Genomic DNA, 20,539 nt, shown 5'->3' with positions numbered 1-20,539 from the left:
AAGAAAGGGGCGCAAAGATATCCCACGTGAACTTCGGTGCCTAAAACGCATCCAGCTATCTGCACGCACGAATCAGGCGTCTGCGCACTGAAAGATGCATTCGAAGTACGTTCGTAGAGCAAATGAAACTTGATACAAACGCGCTCTCAGTCGCTCATCAGCAGTACAGCCGTGCCGTGAAGTACAGATATTGGTTATTTTCATTTTTAAACACTCACAATAAGCTGTGCGTATAGAACCCTTTCTGCGCTTGTGCCAGTTCAGCATTTCACATTCTCGCTTGACGAACGAACGGAAAAGCCAGGACATGAAACAAAGGAGAACTAGATGTGTATTTTTTTTTTTCAAGGCGGCTGGCCTGAGCCGAACAGTTTGCGCCATTGAATGGCCCAAATGCTATTCGCTTTTGTTCCCACGTTCAGCAGACTTTCAACCCTCCCCCCCCCCCCCACACACACACACCTGTCATGCAAAGAAAGCACGAACACCGGCTCAGAAATATTTTGTGGCAATTTGAAATCAGTGAAGTTCTGAGCCTTCCGCAGGAACCTCAGCTATAATGGATCGCAGTTTCGTTACCGGCTCGGGTGCGTGACTGCTGAAAAATTTTTTCAGAACGAAAATGGGAACCATTTATTTTTCTTTTTGAAGTTTCACCATGTTCAAAGTTAGAAAATCTAAGATCATTCAATCATTCATTACATTACGCTGCCAAGCTCGCTACATTTCTACCCACCTGCAATTCGAACGATTCATATATTGTTGTTATTCTGCAACCTTAATGATGCTCTTAAGTCCTTGTTGACATGAAATTATCAGTTATACCACTTCACCATAAATACTGGCACACGAACGACCTTGTTCTGTAATCACTGTGAACGAAGCTTAAAACAGGCAACCAAAATTTGGTGTCTCTATTCCTCTAAAGATAAAGTGTACGCTTGGTGGCGGCTGTTGTGAGCATTAAAAGCTAAACAGAGAATCTTTTGCTCTTGAGCGCAGTGCGACTCAGACGCGTCTACCCCGCCGGAATATAGTACGCTTAGCTTAGTACTTCAGTGAGAGTACCAGAAAAGGGGCAACAAAGAAAGTGTTGCCGGAAACGCTTCATGCCCACTTACTGTACTACGTGCCGACTGCTTTCACTGAACGGGATACGAATAGCTGCAGAGCTCGGCCAACAGAGCGACAATGCAATAAACCCAGAGTGTGCGTCCCTGCTCCCGCAGTACTTTATCACGCCCTCTATGGGAGGCCGTTGGGCATCCGCCGCGCCGCAGGAACCGTTGTTTTTCGAGTCTCGCTCTTTGCACTTGGCGCCAATGTCAGTTTTCCATAGCAGCATAAACAAACTCTGAGTGCTTAGACGGAAAAGTGCGCCAGAAGAGAAGTTCTTTCTTTCCTTGTCTTGCGCGATTCTATCTGAATAGAAAAAAAGGATAACGTCAAGAGGCTTTTCCATGAAAGAAATTTGAATGCGGTCGACCCCAGTAGGAGCGGAAGAAAATCCAATTTTCAATGTCCTCGGCTACTCGAGCACGCTTAATGCAGATAGATGTATTGTAGAAAATGGTGTGATTTGTATTCATATCTATTTCTTCGTATGTGGTCTAGCGCTGGTGTACTGACAATATAAGATCCGCCTCCGCACGCTGGATAGAAGCATTCGCTTTGGTTCAATTGTTCGTACATAAAATGCAAGGAAAGAGCTCAGCAATCAAACGAATGCATCATCCGAAGAGCGGGTCAGAACCTTTTAGGGACCTGCTCGTAAGTTGTTTGGATGTTTACATGCCAGCTTGTACAGTACGGCTTCTAGGAAGTCGATTCTCAGTAACTGTGCCTTACATACTGATGACCCCAAAGCCGTGAGTGTATCTAGTGCCTTGCTGCCAGTTAGCATAAGCATGGCCACTCATCTTCGAATATTAACACGGTGTATGTAGAATATAGGCTAAATATTGACGGCAAATTACTTACGTCTGTGGTTTGGGAGCCTTGAGGTATTAAGAAAGACTTAGTTGCCGAGGGTGTACCGTTTGCTCTTATTAGCACTGGTCACCTGGCACAATGTTCACTGTTATGCTTAAGTGAGTAGCCAATAGCGAGGAGTTAAAAACATAACTAACTGAAATGGCACATTTTACTAGAACTCCTTTAGGTTAGAACTAGCGACGTTTCTCGAGAACGAGACACGATTGAATAAAAAAAAATATCGAATAGACCACAACAAAAATAAATATTCTCTTGCACTATGTTGGTGAAAGCGATTTCGCCCACAAGGGAATGCAGGCAGATTTAACGCTTACAGTGCAATAATATTTCCGAAAACTATTTACTGCTAACGCACCCCCCCCCCCCCCCCCCCCCCCCCTAAGCTGAGCAAACTACAATTGCGAACTATGAAGGCCTCAAAATTGTTATACTTCGAAAAACGAAAGCAAAGATTTCGTCCTAGTCGTGTTTTTAACGCAGGTCACCGGCCTTCTCCGGGGCCGTAGTTCCACCAAAAAAATTAGGACGGTGAACTGTTGGCACAATTATTGCGAATGGTCTCAACTCGACCCCGGAACGGTTTAGTATCGATGAATTGTACTGAGATGTGTACATTTGCCTTGGTCTGAACAGTTTCCTCTTAATATGCACTGACCGCACGAAACCTCAAACGGATTTTTTTTTTGTGTTAGTGCATTATTCCTGCATGTACGTTGTTTTCATTTCGTTTACTGATCTACGATGAAAAATATATTGATAGTGCATATTTTGCTGCCGTTCTCCTGGTAGGTATTTCTTGCTCAGATATTCCAGGGCGTTCATTGTTGACGGTTCTAATTAACTTTCACCGTACGAGGCCGTCCTCAGAAGACCTTTCCGCAGACTTAATTGCGCAATCGTTTTCATGGCGCCGCGCTGTAATAGCCATCGAGCGATACCCCTTATTTTATTCCCGGAGTTTTTCCTATAACTACGCAAACTGACTGCAGGCCAGTCATGCGAAAATTGGGAAGCAAACTTCCTGTTCAAATCAAAGGTCTGGAAAGTTCCGTAATGTGTTTGTATGTGAAAAAGTTAAAAGAAGGACACTTGGATGTGAGATTTATTTTAGAGCAAGGGAAACTTTAGGTAATGCTAGAGATAAGTGGGTTCAAAATTTTTGAATGGCGATTTGAATATCTTTCTATTCGATTCACTGAACGGACCAAATAGTGCCTGTTCAAAATTACTCGTAACGAATCATATTTTGTGTCAATGACTTTGTGGGATGCCAAGAAAGTTGCCACTTCGGAAAAACATCGGTTTTTCCTTTCATTGTTCATTTCAACACTATATTCTCGTGGAGACAGATTTCTAATAGATGGGGATTTATGACATGGTCTACAGTGGAAGAAGGTATATCCCATGAAAAACTTAAGAGTACAGTAGCTGAAACACAATAGCTTATGACTAAATGAGGTATTCCACTCGTTCTGCTATATTACAGATATTTTCTCGCGCGCATTACCGTCTCCTGCAAAGTACTTCTATGTCCGTGCGAAACCTGCTTGCCTTTATTTTAGCGTAGCAAGAACATTGATTCAAAATCACAACTATTCTGAAACCCACAAGAGCCTTGGAATAGTACATCGTTAGCGTGGTTATTGGTGATTACAATGATGTCGAAAAGACGTGGTCAGTAACAGCGTTTTGGCCTCTTGTTTGTAAACCGTACCTTTCCAAGTTATCCTCACGTTAGGTCGCCCGATAAAAAACAAGCGTTGAAAAAGGTATGAAATTCCAATCTAGCGCAAAACACGCGCCCAGCATAAAACGAAGGTAGACGTTAATTTTACGCGCGACGTGTTCAGCTTCGTGCCGTGGATAACTATGTCCTTTAGAAAAGGCCTTTCTGAGTAGAAACCTAGTTGAACCTAATTTTTAAGAAACCAGTTTGGGTTAAAAGATTGGGTTAAAAGACGAAGATCTCTACAATACAAAACTCAACATACATGGAAGCCTGCTTAGGGGGTATAGGCAGCCAAGTTGTACAGATGACCCTTGAAATATTAAATTATGAAGATGAAGACGATGAAGATAGTCTCGATGGAATACAGGGGCTCTGTGGACATTCGCGGACAATGAATTTCTGCAGATATAGCACTCAGAATTTTCGGTGTGGATATGCAAATCCTTTTCTTTTATATTTGGCGGGGTATTCTGGAAATAAATACAGATGTAATAGCGCTTTTTCATGCCTTGTTTCCCTCTCTTTAGCCTGTTAATGTGAGTCGCGAATTTTAAAAACACAGTGTCATAGTTGCGAATTACCCTGAACGGACAAGTCCACCATCGAAACTTGATAATTTTTCGTCGTAAGTAGCAGTCGCTACTCCTGTTTTGCATTACTTCATTTATGTTTATGCAAGGCAACCATAGAGAAATACTGTCCTGGGCGACGTGACGAAAAGTAGGAAATTGCCTGATGAGGAGAAATTACCGTGTGACTAACAGCGGTTCACCTTCAAGAACCCGCAAATAATTGCAGGGGACACTTTAACTGCGGCTTAAGCGTGCGACGTGATAAGGTTAATGGCTCAATGCCCATATATGCGGAATTGGTCATTCTCTACTTTCATAGATCCTTGGAAGTCCCGCTACCAAACCTACTGCAGTGGAGCAGAGGTTAAGCGATGCGCCACTGCCTTCCGATGGCAGGTGCCGCCGTCGGGGAGGGGGGGGGGGGTTGCTTCCCGAGCAACCTCTCAAAACCAGTCATTAATTCTATTGCCAACTGCTACGGTGGACAGTTTGCTTACAATACGATGGGCAGGCTGTGATTACGCCGCAAGTTCACGTGACCTGGGTGATCCACCCAACGTTCTTAGACAGTTTCAGTTTCGCAGCTCCCTATACTCGCCGCTTGCTAGCGTGCCTATCGTGGACGTCGGTAGAACTAACGGCGCTGCAGTCGCGCTTTTCTACATTTCGCGCGTCGTCCGCTACACAATCGTAAAGAGGAGTGGCGCCGCGCCCATACTTGCAGGTAAATTAATTTTTTTCCGGCGTGAGCAAACAAGAATATGATATAACTGCTGTTGGTACGTGGCGGAATGCTGTTCCCCTTGGTGGGCACAAGGGTACAACCATTGGGGTTGGGGCGAGCGATATCTGAACGAGGCACTGCACGAGGCGCGCTACCGTTTTCTTCCTCGCTCGAAACTGTCTTCGCGAACGCAAGCAAGGCGCACAGATTAGTTGCTTCGAAAAAACATTACAGTGCTTGTGATGAACAGCTTCCGACTTCGTCGACTATTCATCAATATTTGTAATTACTCCTGATATTTATAAGCGATCTGTTTCCAGCAGAATGTTTTCAAGGCCAGTGAAAGAAGCTACAGTTTTGAACAGCTGCTTGTGCAGCTTGTTGTAGCCGTTCACGAAGTAGCTACCATCTTCTTCCACATAACAGCCCTGGGAATCACTAGACGGCTTGCCGCTAGCTTGCTGCAGTAGAAAATTGCACACTACTTTCCAGTTATTTCGTCTGTATGTTGCCACTCCGCAGATGGTAGAGTTGCAGTCACCAGGTCACCAATCGTCAGAGCAGTTAACGTAATAGTGGTTTCCGCTGAGCGGGAAAGAGGCACCAGCTCATCCGGGCAGACTGCCACTACGCAAGCTAGGCTCGCCTGAGGAGGACGTATACTGTCGCTTCAAAGATCTTCACACTTAATAATCAGTCTGCATGACAGCACGCGTTTTTGATGACTTTCGCCTGCATTTCACAATTTTTGGCTTTGAGAATCGATCTGGAAGGCTTGGAAAGAGTCAAGGGCCGGCACCGGGCACTATAGCGCCCAGTTCCCGCGGGGAATTGAGACCTCTTGCGCGTTCACAACATGCTTGCACTCCTTGATAATATCTTCATGCTCAAAATGACGCGCACATATCTTAGATGTGTGAGAGAGCCGTCTGTCCTTGCGATGCAACATCTGCTTCCACCTTTTAAATTCACTTTCATCGCAAGGCGGTTTGAAAAAAATGATGATCGGTGGCATCGTTTCTGCTGCCACTTGTGCAGCCGGGCGCAAAGCAGGATGGCATGTGTACCTCTCGCTTGAAGTCACCAAGTGCACATATTTCACCACAAACAGGTTTCCACAACACTAACAGCACGACCACACGAAAAACCAGCTTGAAAATCTGACTATAGCATGTCGTAACTGCAGCGAGCGAAACTCCCGCGACAGCAGACAATGCAGAAAAGCTCGACTGCAGCGCCACTAGTTCCCGTGGCCGCCACTTTAGCCACCTCCTGAGAGGAGCTCCGAAACTGAAACTGTCAAACAACGTTGGGTCCGCCTAGGTTGTTGCTCCAGAGATTTCTCGCTCACAACGCCGACGGCGATTTCCAACAGAACGGGAGCCTTAACGCTATCGCGTTAGAACAGCATTAAAAATTGCGAGGACACTTTGTCAACTAAAGTGTTGAGAGGCGAAAGCCGAAGACACTATGCCGTGACGACTTCTGGTGGATGTGACGTCACAACATTCCCGTGGCTATATCGATGCCCAAATTGTACACATTTCGGGGATCTTGAGTGTTAATTGCGCTCAATTACAGATTTTTCCATCTAATTTATGACAAATCCGACGTTTTTCCTACCATTCTGTGACAATTTTTTCTATGCCGTGACGACTTCCGGTGGATGAGACGTCACACCATTCCCGTGTTTATATCGACGTTCGCGCGATTTCGACGCAATTTCAACATTTTGCCTATAATTGATTAACTAATTGATTCGCAGTCATCAACTAGCTTCTAGGTTGATTTTTCCCCCTCTATCTGAAGCAACCATTTGTTTTCTGCAACATTTTTTTTGTTCCCAAATTAACGCGAGTTAAATGCTACCGGTGTGACACCCTCTGTTAACGGACGGCAGTATGAGCCATTAAACGCCTTCTCCTTAGTATCTTTTTACAAACAGAGCGGCGTCTCTCATAGTGTGAGTCGCTTTGGGACGTTAAACCCCCATAAACCATAAACTCAACAGAGCAAATCTGAGAATGAGTCGGTTTCCCCACCCAATTTTTTTGACAAGGCAAAAATCACTGCATTGCTTCTAATACGATTCAGTAAAGTCTGCTGCCGGGCTAGTTAGTGAGGCCTGCGCCCGTCTTTTAATGCGAAAGCATTTCTTGGCTCATCCGTGGCGTTCGTCCGACGAGACAGGTCCATAGCCAATCCAACATTAGCCACATAGCAATCCATACATTGGCTAAACTGGCTAAACAGTCTTTTCTTTGCGAAAAAATTCAAATAAGAAGCCAAAGTTAAATGAGTGTTCAAAAATTATAATAAAGGAAAAATTATAATAACAAACATACAAACAGAAAGAAAAATTATAACTGGTTAAAATAAATGCAATCAATGACCGAAAAAAGAAAACAATTTGGAGGGAGAAAGAGAGGGTGGGGAAAGATATAACTAATAAAAATAATAACAGAATCAATGACCAAAAAAGAAAAAGTTGAAGGGAGAAAGAGAGCACAGGGAAAAGCTTTCGCAGATCCGCTGTTGGGAATACTTAAGAGCAAATCCTGTATTTTTTTCTGATGTCTCGTCTCTGTGTCGCCTTAGTTCCCTGTACTGTATTAAGCATACAGTACTAGTTAAACTGGCAATACACATTAGTGATCCTGCAAGGACCCTATGTTTTGTGCAGTAGCTGAACGCTGCGCTGCTCACCGCCATCGTGCTTGAGGATGAAGTCGAGAATGTTGACCCGGTTGTGGGCCGCCGCGTGGTGCACGGCCGCCCGTCCCCGGCTGTCGCGGAACTGCAGCCGCTTCTCGTCGGCCGTGAAGAGGCGCTCGAACTCGCGGAGGTTGCCTTTCTCCGCCGCCTGTAGGAAAAAGAGACGTGCGACAGAATAAGCGGGCACCCACCAAATGATAATCGAGTTGCCCTAATCAGATCAGTCATTTTGCGTACTGTAACGGTAAAGAAATTCTGTAGAAGGAGTAGCGCATACTTCGTCCCTGTTTGCTCCATGCGCCCTCCCTCTTTCCTCATTTCGCATTTCGAATCTTCATTTCCTTGCGTCTCCCAATTCCATTCCCATTTGCTTGTTGTTTGGGGGGGTTATGCGGTTTTTGCGTCTTTTAAAAGCTCGCTGTCAGAAAAGAGTGGCTCGTGGTTGAGGTTATACAAGACTGCTATAAAAATTCGGGAGACGACTGCCTGATGCAACACTTATAGCTAATTAAACAAGTCCCGTGTTTCGAACCCGGAAGTACGGAAGCACGGAAGCCATCTGTTCTCAGATGTTGTTCTATTTTGAGGGCAGTTTTCGTGCAGCCGAGGTTTTGAGTGCCAATATGAGGGAGTATTCTTACTAGTGAGGTAAAAGGCGCTACCTTCTGTACGTCTGCGACGCTCAGAGAAGACACTATATAATCCTTGGTTCAGACAGCCTCGTGGTTTTCGGTTTCTACTGCCTGTCACTTCACTATTCGTCACTTTTCATCAGTCATTCTAGTCTCGCGCGACCGCAGAGCAAATGTACCAGAAGTGGTTGTCGTGAAAGACGCGTGGTTGTGATTGTCGTCCGGTTCTTAGCAGCCACACCATCGTTCTTACCGCTACCACCCCTACAAGAGCCACCATGAGCATTGCCCCAGTCCTCTGTGGGACAAAGGCTTGCGCAGATGCCTAGTTGCAACGATGCAAGCTGGATGTCACCACCGATCAAGCGAACGCGAAAAGGGAGCAGGTTGTTTACTGCTAAACGTTTTTTTTTTTTTTTTTTAAGGTGAAAGCCTTAATGTCTCATCGTTGTCGACAGAGGTTGTCAGCAGAGGTGTCACGCTTTTCGGTTGGTAGAAATGGTTATGACGTCAGAGTGCGCGGATTCAATGTAATGAGGTCACCCACGGATACCTGACGCCCCCTTTTGGAGCAGACGACAACTCATGAAAATAGTTGTCGTCCACTCCGACAGGGGGCGTAAGGCGTCCGTGGATGACCACATTACATACCTCATTAATGGGAACAGAGCCATGGATACATCCTAACTCATCGAAGCAGAGAGAAAGTCGTGCTAAAGAAGCAGTCAAAGTCGGCAGTCAAAGCGTGTAGTCAAAATGTGTAGTCAAATAAAGCACTAGTACAGCACAAACAGTTTCACAGTCAAAGCCAAGCAGTGCGCCAGGAAAGACTTTCGCCTTGCAGCACTGTAGAGAGCCAAAGAGCCCCCTGAATTTTTTTGCTGCAGACTAAGACGAACACGTAGCAGTAAACACCATGAAACGCTGTTTTACCGCTTGCGACACGTTTTCTCTTCGTGTTCTTTATTCGTTGGAAAACAATTTACCTAACAATGTGGTTCCCGTTGTTTTTGCACGGATACAAATCCGTCACTTACAGTTCTTGCTGCAAGCAACTAATTCTTCACCGTGCTCAGGAGACCGACAAAGTCTATCAAGTGGCGAAGGGTCTCTTTGTGATTACGTGCTTCTTCATAAAGCAATTTGTGCACATTTTATGTGATAGCGTAAATACGTCTGAAGGAACGAAACAGCGCAGTTAAAAGGAAAGGCCAGGGAAAGGAGAGACAGTTTTAATTGCGCAGTTTCGATCTTTCAGTATGCAATACCAACTCGCCGCCTCTGCTACGTTGTGCAAAGAACTCGTTCTGCTGAAAACCCGGCGTCGCTCGCAGTCCGCGTTCAGTCGGAAACTATCTCAGAATTGCTGAAATCAGAACGTAGAAAAAGAAATTGCCACATTGGTGCTCAAACCCACGTCCTCTGCGTGACAGGAGGGCACGCAACGCATAAACCACGAAGGGTTTTCCTTTTCTTTATTTCATGGAAATCATTCCCGCTGAGCTACCAACTGTTTACGTACGCACGTAGGCCTACTATTCCGCAGTGCAGGCGAACGCCCTCATGTCTTCGTACACTGCACTCTACCAACTCATCAAAATTGCGGAAGACATACAAATGCGTCAAGAACCGATAACCACTCAGGTCACAAAGGGTTGTTGGTTAAAAATTATTGGAGAGCACTAGTGAACGTGTTGTGGTGTGTGTGACTTAGTAACGTGCGTTTTGTATGTGTACTGATCTTGTATTAATTGAAATAAAATCAAGATTATTACGCTAGTTATGCGTGATAAATTGCGCGGACTGAGGCGGCGTTATGGTGTAATTGTACTGAAACAAATCGTTTGCATGTGTATGAGCAAGTAGTGCCGTAGTATGTCGTGCAGTGTAACCTAGATAGTGACTGCGGATTGGTAACCGATAATTCTGATTGGTAGTCGGTAATCTCACCCGTAATTATGGTTATAATTGACGTCTGGAATTAGTATTGTGTTTGTCTATTGGTAAAAGATGAGAAATGAGAAATAACAGGAATAAAAAGAGGAAAAAGGAGGAGAAGGCTCTATGGCTTCTACTCATAAGGCGAAGCCTTAGCGTTCTCCTAATTTTATTTATTTATTTACAAATACTGCTAATCCCAATTGGGATTGTGGCAGGAGGGCTTAGTAAGGTTAACAGAACGCGGTCAAGCATAATCGAAACATCCAACTGGTCGGCATGTTAAGAAAAACAACAAACGATAAAACGAAAATACAACAGAGCTGTGACGGAAACAATCAAATAACACATAAAATAAGGCTAATGTCGGCAGTATTATACAAAGAATAACAAAATGTGGAAACAATGCTAGTTGTTACAATATGCAGACAATAAGTATACAGTAAATATTATAAGCTCTCATTTGCTCTCATTTGCGGCAGAAATAAAGGCCAGTCTTCGAGTCAATCTTCAAGGAGCCCTGAGACTAACGAAATGAGTGTTCGCCAGCCAGTGGCCTTTCAATTGAATGCCCCAAAGCCGCACACTCAAAGGCGAGGCGCCTTGCGTTCGGCGTACCGCGCACTTCGCTGCCCCATTGTGTCTGCGTCTCTGCGCGGGCTTTCAGCGCATTTACAATGAGGCGGCCTCTTCAGTGCAATTTCCGGGCCAGACAAAGCGATTGTGACAAATACGCCGGCCGTGATGGGCCCAAGGCACTCCGCCAGCTTAGCGTGTACACCGTGTTGTTGAGTTGCGAATCGCTCCCAGGGGCTTTTTACGACTATAAATTGTTAAGCGAATGCAGGAGTAGTCTGAGTAGTTCGCCTCCTCTTACATGCTCCTTTGCAGTGCCTCCTGAGATGAACCTCTTCGTTGTTTTCTTTTAGTTACAATATCACGAAATAGTTATGACCGCGCAACAAGGAATCAAGCTGTACAAAAGGCTTTTTTTATGAACATTGTGTACTGCGTCCCCCTCCATTATGTGCTGGGATAAATTGTAACTCGACTGCGTACTACCATGGAATTCCTTCATAGCTGAGAATAAACCACGAGCGCGATGGCACGGCGTCCATAGATTTGCTAATTTTACGTGCTTGTGAGTCAACCACTGAGGTCTGAAAGCCGTCACCTTGCTATGACAGCTTTCTCTTACTGTGGAGAAGTTGTGAGAGGACATTTTATGAGAGAATATTTCTGGACATGGCTCCAAGGGAGCCAGTTTTAGGCACTTTGTGATTTGTTTGCTCTAGGTACGATTATGATTTCTTGCTCTTGTTTTTGCTTCTCGCAGAAAAAGGCTGCCCTATTTGCACTTGGAGGATGTGAGCTTCTAATTAGCTCTTCCCGTCAAACGCTATGAGGCACGGCACGAATATGCATGATAAGCAATCGACTTATGCGTGGCTTTTTTAAAGTAAGCAGTGCTGCAGGCGAAGACTTTATATTCAGTTGAACGGTAGAGGCTCTGCGCAAGCCAACGAGCAAAAGTGACTCTTATGAAGTGAGCTTTAAAGTCACGTTAGAATGCACGGACATCACTGACATACGTCACGAACAACCATCGGTTCATTCTCTGCTTTCAGTAGGGGCCTTAGTACGCATAGACTCACCTCTGTTTATGATTTCATGGAGATTAGCGTCCCAGTTCGACTCAGGCCATGAACGGCGCCTCATTGGAGGGCTCTGCATTATTTAGACCACCGGAGACCGTACTCTATGAGCTGTTCATTTTACACTACATTTGGCGACCATTCGCTCCTCTGCCGTTGGTCACTCAGATGTACCTGCGGCTTTCAAGCGTCTCTGGGAAGGGACCCGACCATTTAGTGGTTGCATATTGTGGCTGCATGTCACAGCCAATGGTGTGAGGTCCTTTCACAAACCACCCAATGGCCGGGTCTCTTCCCACAGATGCTTGAAAGCAGCAGGTATATCTGAGTAACCAACGACAGAAGACGAGATGTACTCCAAATGGCCATTTTAAAATGAGCAGCTTATAGAATACGGCCCCTGAAGTTGGTTCACAAACGTGCACTGATATCGCACAGTTCACGGGCCTCTAACATTTCGCCTCCATCAAAAAGACACAACACAACCTCGTGTCTCCATGCCCCCGGTTTGCGCGTCCTCTTCCGTTGGCTCATATACAAATACCATTAGCTTAGATACAAATTCCAAATATTTACTTCGTTTTGAATTTAATCGATCGTTTGCCATTGCTCGTTACTCCCTGAGCCACAGCCAGTGGTAGAGGACACCGAACTTGTCGTTGCAGAAACCCTCCTATGATAGCGTTACTCAGAATAAATACACCACATGGTATTGCCACACCGGGTTAGCGGTGCCGACGCCGGTGAATGACGGAGTACGACTCCGCCTCTGACGTGACTGACGACTTTTATCAGCGCTAATCACATCTCAGCAAAGACACTGTGCGGTGGTTATATCACGAACTGGAGGAACACGATTCCTTTCATTCAGCCGGACTGGATCGGCGGCAGTAAGGGTAGCTTGTAGTAGAGCTGCGGCCTGTGATTGGTCGCATGTGATTGGTAATTTTCCTCCCCCCCCCCCCCCCCCACCCGCCGCCTTCCTCTACGCTGCTTCCGTCACCAATGATGTCATGACGGAATCATATGAAAACTAAACAATGGTTGAATTGTTGTGGCCTCACCACTGCTCGAGAACCTGTAGGCCTGTGTTAAGAAAGGACATGTGCACGTAAGAAGAGTGAGGTAAGTAAGAAGTCTTCTCTAAAATCTGTAAGTTTCCTAAGTTGGTATAGTAAGAGAAATGTGTTGCATTTCTGTTACTCTGCCAACTTAGGGAGCATGGAGAGAGTTGACTTTTAAAGGACAACTGAAGATGATCTGGAATTCGATGAGCGTAAAGGGTTCTAATGTGTGAAATGTTGACGTAAAGCATGCCAAGCCTTTGTCGGCTAGCTTTCGAAATAGTGCCTTAATCGCCGGTAAAAACCGCGAAGACTTTTCGACTGCTGTGCAGCGCGCAACGCTGAGTAGAAGGAGAGGAGGACAAATTATGACGTCATATATGGTGGCGGCACACTTCCAACGCAGAAATGCTTGCCTATAGAGAGGAAAACAAACGCTAGCTAAAGCCAAGCCCGCGGGGCGTTGTTTGGCGGCACCCGACAACGCATGGAAGGGTGTGGGTGGAGGCAACGGAAATTTGAAATCTCACCATCCGTGACATCATCACCGAGCTTCTTTCTACTTCTCCAACGCTGAGAGGGGAAGCCTAAAGGTTTATTGGGTGATTACGCCATCATTTGGAATGCTAGCGCAAAAAAAAAAAAACTGGCCACGCTTTACCGAGAGGCTTGATAGATTTCAACCCTTGAATATCGTTGAATTCTAAATAAAACGGTTCAGCTGCCTTTCAAGGGTATAGTTCGTGGGGTATTTTTTTATTTATTCATGCATTGATACCTGATATGCCCTAGTTGAGGAACTACATGAAGGATGGATCATTACAGCTGGTCAATGTTTTGTTTTTCTATGAACTCATTGAAGCTTGCTATATGAACGCTTATATGCATGCATGATTATTCTTGGTGAGCCTTCATGTGGCATGCAATGGTAGCTGACATACGCAAGGGCTGACTCCTTCACTTATTTACCCTGCTCTGGCTCTCCCTTTGAGCAGTAAACAATAAATAAAAGACCGAAGGGAAGAATTCATTTTTTTACCAGACAGCAGCACCTTTCCTGCCATTCTGCTCCATTCTTCAACAAGCGTTTCTCTTACTGGAGACGTTACACTCATCTATCATTCCATTCGCGCTGTTTTTCTTTGAAAATGAGCCTTAACCTACTTGTCCAAATGTCCTTTCGTAGCCTATCTTAGCGTTATCTAGTGTGGATTTGTCCATTTACGTCGTAATATCAGCACAGTGCTGCCCCCGTCAACGAGAAAGGGTGAAACGAATGATAACGTTATTTCGGTTATCTCGGACAGCCCATTGTGAGCAGATAATCTAATCCAGTGCAACCTTGACTATCATACCTACAAAGGCGAATGAGGGCGAGCACGCAGGGGAAATAGAAAATCAAAAGAAGCGTAGTACTACCTAGACGCACCCAGACAGAAGAAGCAACAAGACGAGAGCTGGTAGGGCAAATTCAATTCGCCGTCCGAGGCTACAGACAGAGATGCACGGTTGGCATTGCGCAGCGTGCAACACAAGACAACATACAAGATATGCCTCGTTCCAAACATGTGTCTATTAGGCCATCAAGGCTAAAGGTGAGCCTAAGATGAGCAAAGGAAAGAAAAAAATTTGTCCCTGTTGCTAGTACTTTACTTTCTGATAATACCCGCACCATCTATTCAAGCTGCATATATTGCATCATCATTTTGCTTCTGTGAAACGTGTTATAACACTAATCGAGCACTCTCATGTTGCTATAAGAGACATATCGTCAAGAGGAAATACCTAACACTAGCGAGATAATAGTAATCTCTTGTGCTGTTGCTCCCAATTGAACAATTACATATTTGCCATAATCTAGTGTAGGTGATCAGACAGCGTGGCTTGATACTAATGGGAGATGATGATAAGGCCTGCAATTCTTATCGAGAGCACGCAAAATGGTTTAACAGGTGGGCGTGCTACCCAGTTAATTTCAAAGGCCGACTGTCCCGGAGAAACATTCTGCCTTGTATCTTATAAAATTCATCAATCGACAATGTGCGAAGTTACCTCTAAACTTGAAAGGAAGATACTCGCTGTTTGATGGCGGAGTTGCTTCGCTACTACTTCCGATGTACCGAAGTCGTTAAATTGTGCCCTCAAAATTCACGTATGGCCACTATATTTGTTCAACATTTAAGACCGAGGAATGGGCTAGTTACTGAAATTCAAGCCATTTATATTTCGTTCTTCGCGCTAGATTTCTAGTAACACAGATTTCTCGAACACTGACAAAAAAAAAAGAAGACAAGCGAAAATTCATGTCCTCAAAAGAGATTATTCGCTCCTCTCAGAGCTGCTTCGTTAACCGGTGGTGTATTTAAATTTCGCAACGCCGCAGTAGCGCGACATTTACCGATGCTCTTTGTGCAAGTTGGGAGTACGAATACCGCAGCGAATGCCGTCGCGTGCGATGGCCGTCCAAATTTCGGTAATTTAGCTGGATCGCTCGAAGTAGATTATCAACAAAATATGAAGGTCCTTGAGATATACAACTAGAGGAAAACCTTCTGCATTTTACAGGGTACTCTTTGGGTGTTAGGATAATAGGCGTTAAGAGCGGTTCGCGCGCTGAACGCGGGTTCGGACCAGAGCAAGCTTAATGTACAGCCAGCTTTAACTGAGGGCTTGCACTCTCGCTCGTTAGGAAGGAAGGCACAGGTAATTCAGACAAGTGTTTATTACACAGTAAGCTTGTTACAAAATGCTGTACTCATCGCTATAACTCCGCACAATACACAGTCCTGCCGCAGCACCCGTAATCGGCCCCTCAGATCGGCGCGCTACAAAAGGACTATACAGTAGTGACAGCGCAGCTAAAAGGGCGATCGCAGGCTCTGATGGTGACGAAGAGCCACCGAAGTAAGGCTAAGGCTTTCCCGGCGTCATAGCGTCCGCGCCGCTCAGGCGGTTGGCAAGTCTTCGTTCGGGCCTGAATTCGTGCGTACACAGGTGCATGCATGCGTTTCATCATCCGCGTCCTCAGTCCCTTCACAAAGGCAAGAGAACCGGGAGCAAAACACTACGTACCTTGCAGCTGCACGGGTCAGTGGCGGACTCCGCGTTCATTTCCTCCCGCTTGAGACCTCTCGCGGAAAGGACCCCCCAAACGAGACTCGGAGAGACCCAATAGGGAAGCTTGGCCGAAACACGAAGATGGAAAGGGAGGGTCTCTGACATGGGGTTTCTCGGAAGAGGCTCTATACGAAGCGGGACAAGCAGCGCGACTGTCGGCATTCCTTTTCGCGGAGGCCCCATGAGGAGCCTCTAATGAGCAAAACGACAGCAGCGGCCGCCCAGTCGGGTGGCCCAATCGCCACATCCGCCTCCTCCTTAATTCCCCCGTCACTCTGGAAGCACTGCGACGCTCATTATCCACAGCAAAGAACAGCTGGCGTTTCGCCATCATCCAACCCACCTCCGCGCCCGGGATAGAACCTGAAAGACACGGGTTCGATCCCGGCCGCGGCGATCGAATTTCGATGGATGCGAAATTCTAAAGGCCCATGTTTTGTGCGATGTCAGTGCATGTTAAAGAACCCCAGGTGGTCGTAATTTAGAGAGCCCTGCACTACGGCGTCTCTCTTAGCCTGGGTCGCTTTGGGACGTTAAACTGCATAAACCAAAGCAACCATAAATATAATTACACAACAACATTGCTGAGAACGTACAATACAAAACACTAAGCTTGCGACAATACGTAACAGGAGCATAAACGCAATCGCAACACTGTCACTACAAGCAATGCGCTGTACATCAATGACAGTTGCACATCTTTACATAAGTTGCAAAATTGCATATGTACAAACTGTAGTCAAGGTTCTCCCCTTTGCGCTGGTCGGAATAAGCTTGACGGAGCGCCCGTAAAAGTTCGGCACACTCAGCCGCCGGAGCCGCGATATCTCCGATGGGATGGGCAACCGGTTCTAATTAGCTGGGACAGCCGATGCACCGTGACTAGGTAACCTTATATCATTGCGTTGCGGTGGCAAAACTTGTCAGGCACCCGAGGCTGTGAAAATGGTCTCATAGCAGGGCAGCGACGTGGGCAGTTTCCTTTTGTTTTCCAACGAGTGCTACCACAAGCGCCACTGTCTTTTCCACACACCACCCATCACGGAGACCTCGCATACACCGAAGCAATCTCAGGACTGGGGCCCAGCGACAGGACTCGCAAACATAAAACGTAAACATACCGCGGAAGTGGCCACTGTCTGTTGCAAGGTCACTGAAGCGCGAAAAGGTACGGAACAAAGAGAGTTTATAAAACAACATCCAAACCGCAGCAGGCACGCGCACAGAGCGTCCGCGAAGTGGACCAAGGCCAGCGTGGACATGAAGAACTGGAATGTATCAGCGAACGCACACACACTTCGAAACAGGGCTAAAAAACCTTGCGTTTCACCGCCTGCTGAACACGCTTCTCGCTGCGTCCAAATGGCCACTCTTCGACGGATTCCTTCCCGCAAGCACGCAGTCTCTCCGATATCTGTAAAGGCACTTGCCGGTAGAAAGGCCGAAATAAAAAGAACTTGGAGGATGCCTCATTACCAATAGTTGCGACAAAGTGGTAGCCTAAACTCGATGGGAGGTGCTATGCACGACCACAGACACCATACAAGTACAGAGAGGGGAATTTCTCTCTCTCCACTTAACCACTAGTAAAGAAGGACAGGTGGCACGTTAGAGCTGGATATTCCTTGTATCAAACTTGGTAGGGGGCAATAGTCACCTGCCAAATTTGCCAAGGCAGATAACCTTACACCTGCCGCCTTGCAGGTGGCAAAGTGTGACACCGGCGGTGTGACTGGGGTCCTGGGGCTTTTATGATACCGCATGATAATAGTCGGTATTCATGAAAGGAAGGACGCAGTAACTGTCGCCCTTCTCAGCGCGGACCTAAACCGCTCTCTGGGGCAAGAGATGAAGAAAGGATGGAAAGAAAGAAGCGAGAACAAGGCTTTGCAGCAGTACGGGGCTTCGGAATAATTTCTTCCACCTAGAGATCCTTGACGTGCACCGACATCGCACAGCACTCGGGTGCCTTTTGCGTTTTCGCATCAGTCGAAACACGACCGCCACGGCCAGGATTGAACCCGGGTCCTCAGCTCAGTAGTCGAGAGTCGTAACCACTGCACCACCGCAGCGGATAAGTACAAACAGTAACAGCCACCCGGCGAACAGACGCAGTGGGTTGTAGGAGGGCACCGGTCCTCGCGTGGCCGAGAAGAAACGGTTTCACCTCTGCAGCGTCAGCCCTTACAAGCTCTTAATAAAAATGACACCACCGAGCACGACCTTGCATGCCACAAGCAACGAGACAAATGAAGGTCGTCGTCTGCAGTGAAGCGGAATACGCTGGAGTTGTCTACAGTACTGTAGTGTACATAAGCAAGGAAACGAAACACTTGAAGGCACTCGTATTGTACAGCCACAGAGGACATTGACGCGAAAACACATTTTGAATCATTTATAGGGCTGTACAGAAACATAACTTCCATTCCTTTCACTCGAGTATTGGGCTGGACGCGCAGCGAAGCGTCTCACTCTGGGCGCACCACGATACAGGCTCGCCACGTTTAAGACTGGTAAAATACGAGCTCCACTCTCAACCGAATTTATGCGATACCAAGCGTGCGACAAGCAAAAAGGCGAATGTCGTCTGAGGAGACGCCGGTCAGACAACCGATACTGGTTGCTAGCACTGGCCGTGCCCGCTGGCCAAGACATGAAATCAATGAACCACAACGTCACCTACCTGGCAGTGTAGCCAGAATTTTCCGTGCACTACAGAGGCACGGAAGAGCCAAGACAAAATCTGCGCGAACAAAGAAGGTCCATTTGTGACACCCCGATCCGCTCTCTGGCTGCAGGCAACAAAGTGAAATGAGCCGGGGAGAGTTCTACAGATAGGCTCTCGATAGGGAGTTCTAGAATAAGGTGTCGCTATCGGTTAGGTTCATATGGGATTAGTGCCAGTGCGCAGACACTACGCACTGGCGCTTCGCATTGCGCACTGGCCCCCCGCTATTCCCCTCTCTCCTTAACCGACAGCATCACCCTGTTCTACATGTCTCTAATCCGTCGAAAGCGAGCGCGAGTGTCTTCTCGCGGCAAATTGGCCTTACTAATCATTTCCGATAGTAGTGGGTGATGAATGAATATGACTAACTTAGAATACCGAATGAAACGTTCCATATGTGCCACTTTCAGGGATTTAGGGATATAGAAAAATTTATAGGTCCAGTTGGCAGTTCGCCAATATCCCTCAAAAGAAAAGTATATGATAGCGGTATCATACCGGTACTCAGGTATCGGGGAGAAATGTGGAGGCTAACGAAAAGGGCTCAGCTTAAGTTAAGGGCAACGCAGCGAGCTAGGGAAAAAAAATTATAGGTGTAACGTTAAGACACCGCAAGAAGGCGGAGTGGGTCAAGGCATCAAACACGGGTTCATGATATCCTAGTGGAAATCAATAGGAAGAAAACGGGGTGCGCAGAATTCGTGAGAATTTTAAACGCGAAAGTTGTCACAGCGTTGGGCACCGAAGAAACAACCGGGCTGTAAATTACCCATTGCTGCTACCTAACAGCAAAGATAGTTTCACAACCAGCGTCATACAAATGCCAGCCTCTACGTTGCCACTGATGGGCGCAGCGCAAGCCAGCTTGAATTCATGGTGTCCTTCGGCGCCAGAACGATAGCATCCAGGCAAGTGGAGGCAGTCAGCATGCGTACAACTTCTACTTCGAATAAAGTTTTCTCGGAGATCCGTCCGCGCGAACATACGACCACTGCGGATAGCTATTAAGCTCTGCGGATCCTACCTACTCGCAAACAGGATAGGCGTCTAGATGCCGACCAACATTGAGCAATTTCACCGCGAAAAACTGGCGAACAGCCACCCGGCAGCTGCTCGCCGTCGAACAAACGGGGCCTGACGGCTAACCAAAGGGTTCAATCATGCGACACAGTACGAAGAAGGATGACGAATGCGCGGAACACATTTTGACGACGCTGGTCGCAGGTGGACAACTCATTGCGCGTCACCACCGGCAATGTCGGGTGCTTGCAGCGAACCGAGCAAATCAGGCTTTCTCGACTCTGCAGCATCCGCGGCGCAGGCGTGGGCGGTATGTCTCCGTTCGGGCCTACAAGATGCGCACTTTTTACCACCCGCGTTCTAGGTCCCCTGGAAAGTGCCGGGAAACCGGAAGGAAAACGGTACGCACCTTGGTGCTGCGCGAGTTGTTGGCGGACTCTCCGTTCACTTCCTTCTCGTGACCTCCCGCCGAAACAACGAGTGACACGTCACTCGGAGTTGACCAATGGGGACGCGAGGTTGAAACGGGACGAGGGGAAGAGAGGTTTACAGAGAGAGATTTCTCGGACAAGCAGCGCGACTGCCTGCATTCCGCTCGCGGAGACTCCATGAGGCGTCTCTAATGAGCAAAACGCTGCAACGGCCTTCCC

At 46.7% G+C, this 20,539-nt stretch overlaps 1 protein-coding gene across 1 annotated transcript in view; it reads right to left on the bottom strand.

The window, feature by feature from the left end:
* Positions 1–20,539, bottom strand: part of TrpA1 (Transient receptor potential cation channel A1) — a 174,014-nt gene that overhangs the window by 101,709 nt on the left and 51,766 nt on the right. Inside the window, exon 2 of the mRNA XM_089553029.1 lies at positions 7,727–7,883. Coding sequence (XP_089409155.1) covers positions 7,727–7,883 — 157 coding nt within the window. The remainder of the gene's footprint in view (positions 1–7,726; positions 7,884–20,539) is intronic.

This window comes from Amblyomma mixtum, chromosome 7 (assembly GCF_055824585.1).
Source record: "Amblyomma mixtum isolate Tamu chromosome 7, ASM5582458v1, whole genome shotgun sequence".
In the NCBI taxonomy this organism is placed as follows: domain Eukaryota; kingdom Metazoa; phylum Arthropoda; class Arachnida; order Ixodida; family Ixodidae; genus Amblyomma; species Amblyomma mixtum.
This window is presented reverse-complemented; position numbering and strand designations above follow the sequence as displayed.